Here is a 14,948-nt window from a genome sequence, read left to right on the forward strand (position 1 = left end):
TGGTCCCAGTATGGGCCCCTGAGGGACACCAATTGGGGGGAAAAAAGGTCAATGGGGAAAAAAATCAGAGTGCATCCATAGAAATTCCATATGTGCTGTACTGCAGCCAGTGTTGAGAGAAGGGTGGTAAACACGGTGTAGTAACAGCCAGTAGAATTCAAGACACTGTTGCAGATGGTGCCTTAATTTGCTAGTTTGACAATTGAGGAAAAATAATTTCATTTTTCTTTACATATTACTTTTTTATTTGCAATATGGAACCCTTTTTTTTTATAATAGAAGCAATGTAAGAAAAGGTAGGACGGAAGAAAATTTCCTAGCTACCCTGCTTTCCCTCCACCTCATTACTTTTCTTCTGCAATGTTTCTGCACAAAAATTCCTTTCAGATATTTTGGAGATACATTAAGAAGAGTCAGGTGGAGGTGAGTGCACACCTGACTTTTAGTGCGAATTAATTGCCTAAATATTTTGCAGAGATTTTAATTAACCATCTTAATCACTTTTTACATAAAATTACAGAATCTGATAGTGATTCTGAATATGATTGAACATGGTTATGGTTTTTGAGTTTCTTTGTGGCTGTACCTGCAATCCTTTCTGTCTGGAATTTAAAATTGCACTCTGATACGGAAGGAGAGAGATCTTGTCCATAAATCAAACTACCATCAAAATGCATTTGCAGAAGCATTTCAGAGGAGTAGAGGCTGTTTTAACAGGAATCACTGCTGTAGATAAGCTGACAGAGTTGGAAGGAAATTTTTAAATGCATTTCCACAATACGACCTAATATATTTCATTTGTCATTTGCATTTACCTTTAAAAGAATTTTTTACATGTATTCATATTTATGTTTTAATTTGTATTTTATATAAATGCATAACTACTTTTTAAGATCTACATCCTGATTTTTAGGCTTAATTGATATCATTATTGTTATTATAATTATATTGTTCAGTGAGGTAGCATTTAGACATTACTGCACTGCGTTTGGTACAGAAAGTTGGTAGAAGTTGTAGGTCTGCTTTCTGGAAAGTTAATTCAGAAAATAGTCTTTGAAATTCAGGGTTACAGATCTGTAAGGAATAAAAAATGTGAAATTGAGTAACTCCTGAAGAATAAGTTTGTGCACTGTTCATAATAATAATTATTATTGTTTTCAGAATTTAATTACCTATTGCTAACACATTTGAGGGATGTTTCTCTTTGCAGGGTGGCTTTTGGGAACTGCAATGGTTTGGCTGTTGTGGATTTCATGCAGAAGACAGTCCTGCTGAGCATGGGCACCCTGGACCTCTATGGATCCAGCGATCCATACCAGCGCCAGCCCCGCTCACCTCGCAAGAGCAGGCAGTTTGCTGCAGGTAGGAAATGAATCATTGTGCTCATGAGCCTGATATGTTTCTTTGGTTTTTTTTGCCTGTGGCTTTTTCTAGTGCTTTTGGAATGCATGGCTATTTGCCAGCCAATGGAGTTTCTATAACTTGGCAAAAGAAACTTGACATGCTCTAGGTGCAGGCACTTTCTCAGAAATAAAATGTTTTATGAGGTTTTTTTTCCTTTTGGGATGGAGGTCAGCAAGTAATTCCCTTAGCTGAGTCTGTAAAAAATCATAACGAGCAGAGCAATAAATTGTTTCTCGGGCAGTCACTTGAAGTGTAAATTGTATGCTATTTTCTTTCTGGTTTTAAAAAGTTCATACCAGTGAGACTTCACTTTAAGCTTAAATGTACCTTCTGCCAGGTGCTATTCATTTGAATAGTCAGTTGTGGTTGGAGATGTGTAACACATGGGAGCCTTGTTATGTAGGTAACACTAGGAGCTCAAATTAAGTACTTCATTAGTGAAGTTCTTAATATAAACCTACAACATCCCTTTTAAAATTTGATGCTAAGAGGATCACAGTAAGTCATAACTGTTATATTGTGTCTTGTATTAGAAATATTAATACTTCAATAGATCCAAATTTTACCATACTTTGTTGTTATCGAAGCATTTACTTGTATGAGAAAAAGTCAGATCGTCTGTTTCAAGTCTTTCCGCTTGACATATTCCATAGTTACATGCAAGAGTCAGACACAATTATGAAATGTGTTTTGCATAGCTGTGAAGTTTTGGAATTAGATTTTAAAATATCTGTGAAAATGTGGAGTTTTAAATCTAACCCTAAAATTGTAAAAGCAACGGATTATAGTGGGTTTATGCCATCAGCATTTTCATCAGCAGACCCTACACTGAATCATCAAATCCTACGTCTCCCTAGCGTTATGGGAAGTATTTGTTTTTAATTGGGAATGTGTTTACACTCCAAACAGAAAATAAAATCTAGAGGAAAATTTATAGAATAAAATACAAGTCTTCAGGCCTACTTCTGCTCCTGAAAGACCATTTATCTCACTTTCTATGCATTTAGTCATGGCAAGCTTAGTTCCCATCTGTGCCAAGTGTTAAATATGTAAATTTGGCACAGCTGAGGAGAGAAGAGACCAGCAGCTTCAAGTTACCTTCAGCTTCTCTGTCTGGATTCAGCCAGCCCCACAGCAGCTCCCTAAGAAACGTGAGCAGCTAGCCATAAACAACATGCTGCAGAGCTCTGTACAAAAGGTGGAGGATTGCTCATGTAGAAAAAGCTGTTATCAGCACTGTTTCACAGAGGGTTTTTCTCTGTCAGTGGCAGTCTGGGCCAATCCTTTAAGGCATCATTCCAGCTATCCAGTGCTGCCAGAATGGAGCCCACTGGGGATAAATGACCACTGTGAAGGATTGCAACGTCTAGGTTGCTCATAGAAACTATGCATCTAAAAAAAGCCTCAGCTGCTTTCTCACCATCCATCCCACATCCTTTACTTTTTTGATTATTTTTCTTGTTATATCTCCCAATTGGAAGGTAAGCATCTGCCGAAATTTCTTCACCTTGGCTGTTCTAGATGCTGGTTATGGTATCACTTCCTTTCACTTTAGACTGTTTTTTCTCTCTTTCCTCTGCCTGCTGCTGATGCTGGTGTACTGGCATGTTCCAAAGACAACTTTTGCATGCGTGGCCTGTCTAACTTTTATCCAGATTTAACGAAACGGATCCGTACTTCCTATCAGAGTAAGTTCTATAAAGGTTAGGCAAAAAGCTTTATCATGATTGGACTATGCCTGACTTAAACCCATGTGTTTGTGCTTTGTAATGTGTTTTTTAAACACATTCAGCATGCATGCAAACTTTTATTACATTTTGTGATGTTGACCATGCTTATTTTTGACAATTGCCTTTATTATGCAGAAATTCTTTTCTTTAGAAAGAAAGTCAAAGAGAAAACCTCAGTGTTATATGGGACAGACTGGGCCTTAGCAATTATTTTTCAACAATGTTATGTTCTTGGTGACAGCATCTTTCTTTGGTTTTATATTTGTTTCCATGTACATTTACTGATATGAAGCATTTCTTGTTTTGCAATGGCACTATCTGTAGTTACGAATTAATTCTTCCCTTTTTTCAGAAGAACAATGTGGCTTAAAAGACCAGTCATTTGATTGGATGCTGTGAAATTTGAATTTTTAAATATCTTGGTTTAGTGCTTAAATATTTGGCTTTGGGGAACCATCCTGTGCCTCTGATCTTTGATGGGGAATGTAAAGTGGACATAAAAATACATACATCAAAGAGGGCTATGAAAATTCACATTTTTAATATCTTTAAATTATGAATTACACTGATATGAAATTTAAATATTAGTATTCATCACTGCAGAATGCAGCGAACAAAGCTATAATTAAGTTTGCAAAAATGACTGTTCAACAGATGAGCCATACATATCTTAATTAACTGCAGTGCTTATATGTAATTAGGTCTCTAGGATGCCTCTTTTTAAAGCACTTTCCAGAGAACAACGGGATAGGCAATTTTATGTTAAATATTCAGTATGGGCAGGATAAAGGAGTGGCAGTTGTTTTGTCATCTCTCATAAATGTAAAGTTATGTAGCTATTGAAATACATTTGTACACTTGCACGACACATTCTGTTCCATCCCTCTAGGCTGATTTCTATGACTTTATTCCATAATAGTTCATAAAAAGTGGTCTGTTTAGTTAAAAGACTAGTCCAGTTACAAATTCAACAGTCCATAAAAAGGTTTGGTGTATGATATCTTAAAGTCTATTAGTCTGATCTTGCTAATTTCAAGTCTGTAACAGAGAACCCAAGTGACAGACAGCAGTCAAATGTTTGGGGATTTTTTTCCCCCCTCTAAAAAATTAATAATTTCTAAGGGCAAAAATTACCACTGTTTTCATTCAGAATTACAAACATAGACCATGGAGTCTTTTATAGCTGTGGAGTCTTTTATAGCTGAAAATGTATTATCTTGGTTTTGTTATAGTCAGAAAAGTCTGAAAAATCTTCCTATGAAGTATTAGTCTGAGTTTTGGGCAAGATCATTAACAGCTTAATTTCTTCCCTCAAAAATGGTTTGGTTCTTGCTTTTGTCATTTGATGCTTACATAGGAGTATATATTTTATGATCTGAAAGATGCACCAAGAAGTAAGATCAAGAAAAGGACTAGAATCTGTCACAGACTGAAAATATCTTGTGCAGTCATTCTCATGTTCTGCTTTTTTATATCTCTTCTTTGAGAGATGAATTTTAAGAGGGGTATTAAGAGAGGATTCTGGATTTTGCTTACAATTTTATCTTCTCTCATAAGGGATGATGATGGGAAAAGTAAATTATTTTTGGAAATTGTGCAGTCAAAGCCAATATTATTATGACAAAAGCAGGAGCAGTCATGTGATAACAGAAGCATTAGGTCTAAACTTTTAAGGGTTATATCAATAAAAATGGAAGTTAATGGGAAGATATACGAGTAGTTGATTCAATTAAGTAATGAAGCAGGAAGATAATTTCATGTGGATCAGTATGAAAAAATAAGACTTGTAGGCACTGAAGCCACAGAAGAGATTATCGATGAGCAAGATACTTAGATTTTTGTTGGTCATTTTAGAGGTTATTTGCAGGAAGAGAAATATCATTTAGTGCGCAGCCTAATTACAAGAGTTAAAGTGTGACGTTTAAAGATGGAACCAATATAATGGATTATAGTATCAGAGAAGACAGTGATGCTGATAGCTCTGTTGATGTAGTAAAGAGGACACTTCAGCAGAAAAAAAAGTAGATTTCATCTTGGTGATGTTAAGTTCATATTGGACACTTCTGAATAGATTTTAGAAAGACAGGATTACTACTCTAGCTTGGATGGAAGAAATCCAAATTAAAAATGTGTACTTATGAATCACTAGGGATATATATATATATATATGTATATATATAATTATTGCCATGATTATACAAAAGAATCTCTTCAAATTCAGAGATTTGAAGAGATCAGAGGGTCAGAGAAAGAAAGTGTTGATATTTCAATATGGGATGTCCTGCATCTCAGCAGGGAAAGGGGGAAAAAAAAAAGAATGAACATGTAAGAGGAAAGAAGCAGTAAGTTGGAGAAGAGAGGCTTTGCAGAGGAAAGACATAATCAACAATGTGAAGGACATCCAATATGCAAAGCACAGTGATGGAATAGATGTTTTGAATTTTAGCCAATAAATCTATAGATAGCTTAATAATGGTTACATCTGTAAAGTAGACTTTTAGAATGCACCCAGAGTGGTCTTAGAGCATTTAGGCAGCACATTCTCTGGTTTGGGAGGTGAAAGTGGGAAAGGGAAGCAAGGGGGGAAGAAATGTAGCCAAGTCTAGGCATACACAGTGGAAGAGACTGGAACACAGTCATCCGATCAGGGAAGTAATTTGGGGAAAATAAGCTAAGATGAGCATAAGTGCAGAGCTTGGGATAACTTTCAGGTGTTGATGATTGGTTCCATTTGCTGTAGCATCTGCAGCAATCTCCCTTTGTAGCAAGATTATATGACAAGCTAAATAAAATAAACTCTCTCTGCTGCACTGCAAAATTATGTGGTAGGCTGGTTGTTGGTTGGTTGGTTTTCTTCTTCAATTGAAATCAAGTTGTACATGTTGTTACCCAATTTTGGATAACATGCATTCAAATATTAAAACAAGTATATTTATTGCATGTAGAGGGATAATGTCTGCAGCAGAATATAAAAATACCAAAAATGATGCAAAGGGAATTTGCATCTCCTACTAGAAATTCATACCATCTGTTGGTAGAACAAGAAAATAGTCTTTATGAAGCATCCAAAATATTATCAAATCCAAAGGATGTCGGTACATTGCAAAATAATTTTCATAATGAAGACTCTTCAGTGAGAAGTCCTTGTTCCTCCCCCAGGCCAGTCCTTTGAGAGGGGGTGAGCAGAAGTACCCGTGGTCTGACAGGATGACACAGAAAACTGTGTGCGATGAGTCACTGTCTATTAGTAATTGACATTTTAAGTCACACCTAAGAAGTTAATATAGGTTGAGTTTAAGTCACAGCTATATTCTGAACTAACTGATTTCCAAAGAATGCACGCATAGATAGATATATATAGGTATATAAACATAAAGAAAACGTAGTATGATAATTCAATGTGGAGATGAGTGATTAAGATAACCCTGAGCTTACTTATTTTATTGGCTTGTGAATATTTATGATAATTTATTTATAATTCATTTATTTATAAGCAAAGATGTGATAGCTTTGGGTGCTTTAGAGTAAATGATCAGTCTGAATCATTCAAACATACAGACAGAAATTTCAAATTTCACACAATTAAAATTACAGGTTCATAAAAGCTGTTACCTCATACTAGTATGGGTTTTGATCCTTGAATAAAAAGGAGAAGAAAATCACACTAAACTTAGAAAAGTATCCATAGGACATATCTGTAGAAGTGTTTTAATGCCTTATGCGATATATTTACATCTTGCACTATTTACATATGTTTATGATTTGCTCAAATCAAAGCAAATTTCTTTATAATGTCTATAGGTATATCTTTTCTCAGGTGATTATTCAGATTGCCAAGTCTCAGGTTTTTGCCTTTATTTTTACTGCTATATTCCTTTTGCTCTAGGTGGGCTTAAAATTTGCTGGGATGGTGGTTTTGGGAGGCTAAAAATAGCTAAAATATCTTAGGGCACAAACTGCCTACAGAATTCAAAATGGAAAGTAAAAATATTTTTTTAATCCAACTTCAGTAGCTGTTGTAGTCTCTCAGACATTTGAGGGAAGCTGAAGTTCATGGAAATATTTATACGTGGTAAATTATTGAAAATATTTAGTTTGGTTTCCTTAAAAAGGAAATGAGAGTAAAAAATGAGCAGTAGTACAAGGAAAAGCCTGAGAGCTCACTTTCTTATCTCAAAAGGAAACATTTAGTGGAATCAAAGGTAACACATAAAAATTGATGAATATGTGTTTATCTTTTCACTTTTCAGTGAATGATGATTGAGCAATTCATTGCCTTACAACATCTTCAGAATTTAGAATTTAGCAAGATTAAAAGATACTTTGGGTAAATGGGTGTGTAATGAGCAGAACTCATTATACTGTTTCAAAGCAAGAAAGATTTATGGCAGGAGAAAATCTGCATGTGAAAGTGTTTAAGCAAATCTAAGTGAGATTAAGCTAAATGCTCCAGTGCAGGGGATTGCATTTCACATGGGGATATGCTGCACTTCTCCTTTAAAGGCAACTGTAGGTGGTCATTGCTGGGGGTGACAGTGGCTTGACAGCAAATCAAAGTTTGTAGAGAAGTTTACCTCTTCAACATTCTTAGATAACATGAAATGTATCTTTTGTGTTTTGTGTTGCAAATTGCGCCAAACATGAAGAAGTCGTGGTCTTCTTACTGAGGTTGCTCTTGGGTGGTGCAGTTTGGTGTTTTTCCTGTTTAATTCCACAGTACCATAATTTGTATTGAGATGGAATATTGTTTTTATGAACACGGTAGTAAAAAAACTATTTAGAAGCAAAGTCTGACCTGAGATTTAATATTGTATCCAACAGGAGAACTAATTATACAATGTTTAGAACATCTTAGACAAGGTGTTAAAACTTGTGTATCTCCAATAATGCATTTACAGAAGAAACAGTCTAAGTATTATTTATCCAAGGCCTCTGATGCTATGCAAATATGCCAAAATTGCTCCCACTGCACCTTGTGGACAGTTCTGCAGGAAAAATCAATTCTGTCCCAAATCTCTAGGGACATACAGAAACCTTGGGTTCATGTGGAAGTAAGATCTGCTGTACAAGAGAGGTTTCCTAAATTATTACAGTTCCTGAATATTCTCATAGTATCAAAAGTGACTGAACTTGCAATTGATTGAAATATAAATTTTTCTCACAGATTCTCAGTGAAATCAAAGAAAGATTCTATTACATTTTTCAAAATAAAAAAAAAGTCTTCGGTTTTCAAGAATAGTGTTTAGTTTGACAGATCTTGTTTCTTAAGTCAGGAGCGAGTATGTTGTTAATACTGGCTTAACAGACTAATTCAATACTGCTGGTTTTCCAAAGGGCTCTCAACATTATTCTTGTGCTCCTGCATCTTCATTACTGGTAGGAGCTTTTTTTGTTCTGCTGGCTGGGTCTCTGGATCCTCTCCGGTTCTTTTAGCAGTTCAAAAATACATTGTAATAAAGTTGTTAGTACTTACTTCAAAATTTCAATGTTTTTAATACTAAGAAAGCAGGACTGGTGACTGAATGGCAGAATTTTCCAAAACGAGTGTGTATATGAATTTTAGTGGTAAGGTTAGTGGCCTGAGGGTCCAGAAACAATAAGAATTATAACATAAACTCTTACAGGAGCCGTGGTGCCCTTTTAAGGCATACTGAAAGATTCTTGTAGGATATTTGATTCTCAGGATGCAGCACAAGCGGAGTGTGTGTGTAAATTCAGTATCAGTATGGCAGTAATGTACACCTGACTGTGGGTTCTGACCTCAGGGCTGTGGATCCACCCAGCTGGCATGTGAATGTCTGGGCAGGGCTTCCTGTCAGTTCCATGTAGCCAATGGCATAGGGTGCCAGAGCTCCTATATGAAGGGTGAGCCACAGGGTGTTACAGGTACATACAGTGAATGCATTTGAATAGGTGTGTCCATGCCCAGTTTAGCCACTCAACAGTTAGCCCATGGGAAAGGACAGAGTGACCTCAGACTTTCCCTCCCTTCCATGCCTAAAGGCATGTTTGAACTTGAACATTCAACTAAGATGGATCTTCATTTTCTCACAGAAACGAGCTCGAGTTTACACAGTATAGAGTAGGATTGCTTTCCTTGGTGCTGTCTTCCATGTAGGTGGAGTTCCTGACAAGTATTTCTAAACCATGTATAATGTATTTTGTCAAAAAATTCAGCATTACACTCAGCCAGCATTATCAATGCTTCTGTGTCCTTTAAAATGATCTATCTTGTGTGAATTCATGAAAGTTATAATATTGCACAGTAGCAGTAATCTTACTTTTTTTTCTTCTTCCCCTCTTTTAAGATTTTCTCCCTGCACTATGCAGCAGTTGAAAGCACAGGGGTTTTTCCACATCAGTTTGACAGGGATGAATGAGTTTGAGTCATATCACAGACTTTTACATTTTAAACTATACTTACTTGTTTTCTTTTGTTAGGTACAGTCACTCTTTTCTATCCCAAGGCACTCGGAAAACAAATCTGAGTTAACAAGAGGTGTGATTTTTTTTTTTTTAAACCAAGCCTAAATTGCTGCAGTGACAGCCTGATAACTGCACTTATCTGAAATAGATTATTTCCCTCTCATTTCACACCATTCCTTTCTCCAAATTGACTTTAAAGTGCAGAATATCATCAACCAAGAAAGTTGAAGCATGCCCTGTTAGATTGTAACTTAACTCTTTAACTCCATTTTTTCAGGCCTGACTGAACTCAGTGACAGTCCAGTTTCCCTGGAGCTTGAGCGTTGCAAGTCTCCCACTTCAGGTAAAGGTGATTGGCTTCTCTTCCTGCAGTCTGTATAAGCCATTCATGTCATGCATCACTGTGTTTCATTAATCCCTAAGAAGTGAAGTGCATAGTTCCAAAGAGAAGAAAATACTGGAGAAGCGCTTTTTACATAGCACAGTAAAATCCTAAGTCTGTTTCCTTAAGGAAAACTTAAATGTACATGGTGCATCTTGAGCTGAACAGTGTGAAAACATCTGAAGTAACAGGACTGTGCAGGTATATTCCTATAACCTCCTATAAGAAGCTTGTTTCTCTGTTTTTTTTAAAGTCTAAGTTTTTTTACAGTAGGGAGTCCTTGTAATTCTATATGTATATGTTATGCATACGTGTACATAGAGAAATTATTTTAAACCAGCAGTATAGAGATGGTAAATATTAGCCATTAGAACTCCAGTGCCTAATTTATGTAATTTACAGTGAAAGCAGAACCTCAGATAAAAATAATTGCTTATCAGCCAGGGCAGGGAAATCTTGGCCACACAAAAATTCATAAATGTTTCCCATTTTACCCATAGTCCTTCAGAAGGTGGAATTCGTCTCATTCCCAGAGACCTTTTCAGCAAGTACCTAGTCTACACTGATCTCTTTAATGTGAGTTCACAGTCTTAAAGATGGTTGCTAAGAGCTGTTTTCTGGTAGCTGACTTCTTAATGTTATGGGAAATAAGGAGATGTGATACGTCCGTTTTGCTTGTGGTATGCATATCACACTTCTTTTCTTTGTAGTTTGGTAAATATTGATAGATTTTTTTTTTCCTCCTTAGTTATGGCAACAAATTCCCACAAGTATGCTATTCAAATTCTCTGTTATTGTTTCACATATTTTATGTCATAATAACAGGATACATTAATCTTGAATGAAAGACACTAATTAGTAATTTATAGAAGGCTGAAACTAATAAAAGTGTTTCCCTGACATACCAAGAGCTAAAACAAAGCAGCTGCTTTGAAATATGTATTTCCTTGTACTATTTGCAACCCTGATTCTGTAGATACGGAGATAACAAAGTGAAATATGCTATAATAGTGTTGGTACAAAACTAGGAGCTCAAACCCTTGAGCGGGGCCTCAGAAACTCATGATATAGGCTTTAAAATAAAACATTTGATAGCTCAGTTATAATTAGATTATTTATTGTGTGGCTCACTGGGATTCAACTTTTCACTTTTCAGAAATGAGCTAAAACCTTTCCCTTTCTTTTCACTGAAAGCTAGAAGATAGATGACTGACTTGGTAACCATATGTGCATATTCTTAGTTTTATAATGATGAGTGTGTCCTATAACACTTTACTTTTCTGCAGTTAACTTCAATTTTTCATTCTGCTAGTGCTCAAAAATAGCTCTCTTAGATAAATCTGAGATAATTTGCTCCAAAATTTATTCTGCTTTTTTCTGTTTTGGAGATATTCAGCAAGGAAAACATAGCATACTTATGGATGTTTCCTATTTTAGCCCTTTCATGTTGTTTTCCAAGCTATATTTATATTTTTAAAATGTTAAATCAGGTGCAGTTTTGTAGGAAGTAACTATTATTAGAGCATACTTTTTAGAAGAAGCAGCTTCTTTTACTGTGACTGATATTAATTATTTTTATCTAATTATTGCAAAATTTAATTAATATTGCTTCTGCCTACCTGCTGTAAAATGGGGCAGAATCCAACATTGTCACCTGGAATAAATGACCTCAAAACTACACCCTCCCAAACTTGAGAGTGGAACTAATCCTGTGCTTACCAGCACAGCCTCACACCTACACCAGCCTTCTCACTGACTAATGTTTCTTGCTCATAGAGCACAGCTACATACTTATGGATCTGTCAGGCAGGATCCTTCTACTTCCAGCCTTGCCTTTATCTGTTTAAAGTCCAAGGCACACAAGCCCTGCAATGGAAGTGTGCTGGGTTCTGTAAGAGCCCCGTGATCTTTGTGTTTGTAAAAACACTGACTGCATTCCTCTGCTGAAAACAGACGAAGACTTGATCCTTCAGAAATTTAGCAAAACCAGAAAGAAAACTTGAACTGCTCTGTGAACTGGTTCAAGTTGCTGCCCAATGAAGGAGGGCCTGCTGGGTGTGACTACATAAGGTTGCAAAGACAGAGAGAGCAGAGTTTGATTTGTAGCAGTTCATTCTGGTTGCCAGAGCACATCAACATCAGTTCTTCACCCAACAGGGAAGTTCATGCCAGGTACTGGCCCTCAGTGTGCTCAATACACACACAAAGTGCAAACTTCTGGAGCGCATGAGTCTAGATGGCAAACACTGCACACGTGGTGGATGGCACAGTGGTGAGCGTCCTCATCCTTACCTCCATCAGAAGGGCAATGATTTGAGGAACAACATTGCTGTGCTTGTGTGTGTACTTTGAGGCTCCCAAGACAGCACCTAGGAAGAATCCCTAGGGCATGCTAATTGGCAGTGTAGACATGAGTAGTTCTACATCTGAGAGAGCCATGAGTAGCTTAGTCAGATTTCCATTCCAGTCAGGCCATAAGAAGTGTTGGTAAAGGCTTCTTGGAGTACTTGAAAAACCTCCTGCCTCCTCATTTCTTGGTCTGATGTTGAACATTGCTTAGACTGCCTGAACTATCTCTGTTTCTGTGAAAAATTTGTTTTGCCTGTAACATTCTAGTGCTTGGCAATGTTTTAGCCTCTAAATTTCCCCCTAGGTCAACTCAGAAAATTGGCTTTGTTGTTTCTCTTCTCCCTGCCTCAATGCAGAATTAGGCATTTGTGTGTTCTATCATTGATATGAGTGTTGGAGCACTGAGCAAGAAACTCAGGGCTGAAGAGTACTCCTTATTGCACATGCAGGGCTGGTACATAATTCAGTACAAATCCTGCTTCTTCATCAAGTAATATTTAACTTCGTTCACAAGACTGTCTTCTGAGATGTTCCTCCTGTGCTACTTACTAAAACATGACTTTGCAGATGATATAATTGAAAAATCAGATTTCCGTGCTGAACACGGTTCAGAATAGAACATAAAATTAAACCATTTGATTAAAAGTTTTCTGAAATGCCACGCAGAGGTTAGCAGCAAGGGAAGAAATAGCAACCTCGCTTTTTAAGAGCGGTAGGCAGAGGAGAGGAATAATCTTCCTTAACCACTGGTATCTTGTTTAATTAAACTAGTGTTTAAATATTATAGTGATGCATTTCCAACACTATAAAGGAAAAGAAGAAGTTAGTAAAGCCATTTGAAAGATTCTGCTTATTTTTGAATATCTGAGAGTGGCAATTTCCACTGTAAATGTATTCTGGATGTAGTAATATGTATTGAAAAACACTGGTAAAAATTGTGGAACAAAAGAACTTTAAAAACCCCCAAACCCTTATCTATATAAAGCATGTTTCATGAATGCAGCAAGGCATGCCATATCATGGTATTTGGTGGCTTAAAACCAAAAGCTGCAGAACATCCTATTCTTACTCCTGCATGCCTTGTTCTTTCAAACTGCATTTTCATTTTTGTCTTGATTTGGGGGTCAAAAGGGCTTTGTACTGCTTTCATTCCGCAGTGCCACACAAGAGCTCAGTAGCTCTAAAGCACTCGTCAAGTAAGTGGTGCTCTATCAAATGCTTGAGTTAATTACTGTGTAATGTATTACAGAACAGTACCCATTCCAGTAAATTTTGCCTTTATTTTTATCATCTCACTAGGTAAACTTATTCCCGGGCTCTTAGGAATATAATGTGTAATATATATAATTATGTATGTCCATTACCATTTTAAACATTCACATGGAGCTTCATATTGAAGTGTATAGATGCAAATACACTGTGAGCACAGGAAAATATAACTTTGATAGGTCATTTGCTGTATGATATGCAATTGGGCACTTAAGCCTCCTTTCGAAGACCAGAAGGAAAGAATTTCTTCAGTCTGTGTATAGGAGAGTGACTTCTCAAATGTTTGTTCTAAAATGAAAATGGGTTTGTGTTTTTTCTTAAGAAGCACCTTTATACTGGGGGCTTGTATCCAAAATACTATTAAGATTTTGAAGCTTAGAGAAGGCTGTGTAAAGATTACCATAACTGATTCCCATGAGCTTTGAGACAGGTCTCTAATGGCAAGATCACAAGTTTTTACACATACTGTGATTTCCAAGTGCTGCTATCCTTATTCATTTCTGGTTAAATCTGCTGGGGTTAGGCCTTTGCCATGCCAAACTCCCACTTTCCTATGTGAAGTGTTTTTAAAATAGCTTTCTTCCTAGAAGAATATTATTGAGTATCTTAACAATCATTCTCTTTCTTAACTTGTGGGTGACTTCAGAGTATCTGCAGAGATTTGACTCAATTTGAAAATTATATTCTCCTGGAAAACAAGCTAGAAAGTAAAAGTTTCAAAACATTTTGTGTGTCTGTAAAACATAGACTGTAATTTATTTTGAAACTTAGTTACTGATAACACTGCAAAACGGTTTCTACCTATCTATATTAAAATAGAAATAATATTAACTAGTCAGAAGACAATAATTGGTGTAGCTTCAGCAGTGTGGATACAAGGTGCATTTTATCACTATTTCCCATAAGCAAGGGAGTTTCTGTACAGGTGAATTCGTGCTTAAGTTCTTGAGAAGGGACTTGTGTGTAGGGATTAGCAAGGAAGCAGTGTGAGCAGAGGAACCTGGGTTTGGGCCTTTGTGCAGCCCCTGGTGCGTGGCTCAGGGTTCAAGGGGGCTTTCGCAGTAACTGGGACTGATATTTCCAGGTATTAGCCAGACAGAAGCTCCTTATTAGGAAAAATCCTGTATGAAGTCACCTACGTTTTGAATAATATGAAAATCTGTGACCACAGTGCTGCTGTACTAGCTGAGGGAAACTCAGCGTTGAATGCCAGAGCTGCAAGCACACGTTTGTTTGTTGGTTGTGCCTTGGTTTTTTCCTTGAAAGACTGAGAGGAACCATATGGCTACGGAGCAGGATGTTGTCAGGTCAGAAGACCTGCGTGCTCAGCTTAGCTGGCTGCTAGACTGTACCTAGGAACTCTTCCTCATCCCACAGTTGAATAATTT

General features: G+C 36.7%; 1 protein-coding gene across 5 annotated transcripts in view; it reads left to right on the plus strand.

Moving 5' to 3' along the window:
• The window catches only part of STXBP5L (syntaxin binding protein 5L), a 184,445-nt gene that overhangs the window by 132,958 nt on the left and 36,539 nt on the right, over positions 1-14,948 (plus strand). For 3 of the 5 annotated variants that reach the window (XM_066175315.1, XM_066175316.1, XM_066175318.1), the window contains exons 18-20: positions 1,211-1,362; positions 3,021-3,092; positions 9,838-9,903. In XM_066175315.1, coding sequence (XP_066031412.1) covers positions 1,211-1,362; positions 3,021-3,092; positions 9,838-9,903 — 290 coding nt within the window. The remainder of the gene's footprint in view (positions 1-1,210; positions 1,363-3,020; positions 3,093-9,837; positions 9,904-14,948) is intronic. The other 2 variants (XM_066175317.1, XM_066175319.1) reach the window with 1 other exon arrangement.

This window comes from Chamaea fasciata, unplaced genomic scaffold (assembly GCF_029207755.1).
Source record: "Chamaea fasciata isolate MVZ Bird 193981 ecotype frontalis unplaced genomic scaffold, bChaFas1.0.hap1 SCAF_2, whole genome shotgun sequence".
NCBI classification, from domain to species: Eukaryota; Metazoa; Chordata; class Aves; order Passeriformes; family Sylviidae; genus Chamaea; species Chamaea fasciata.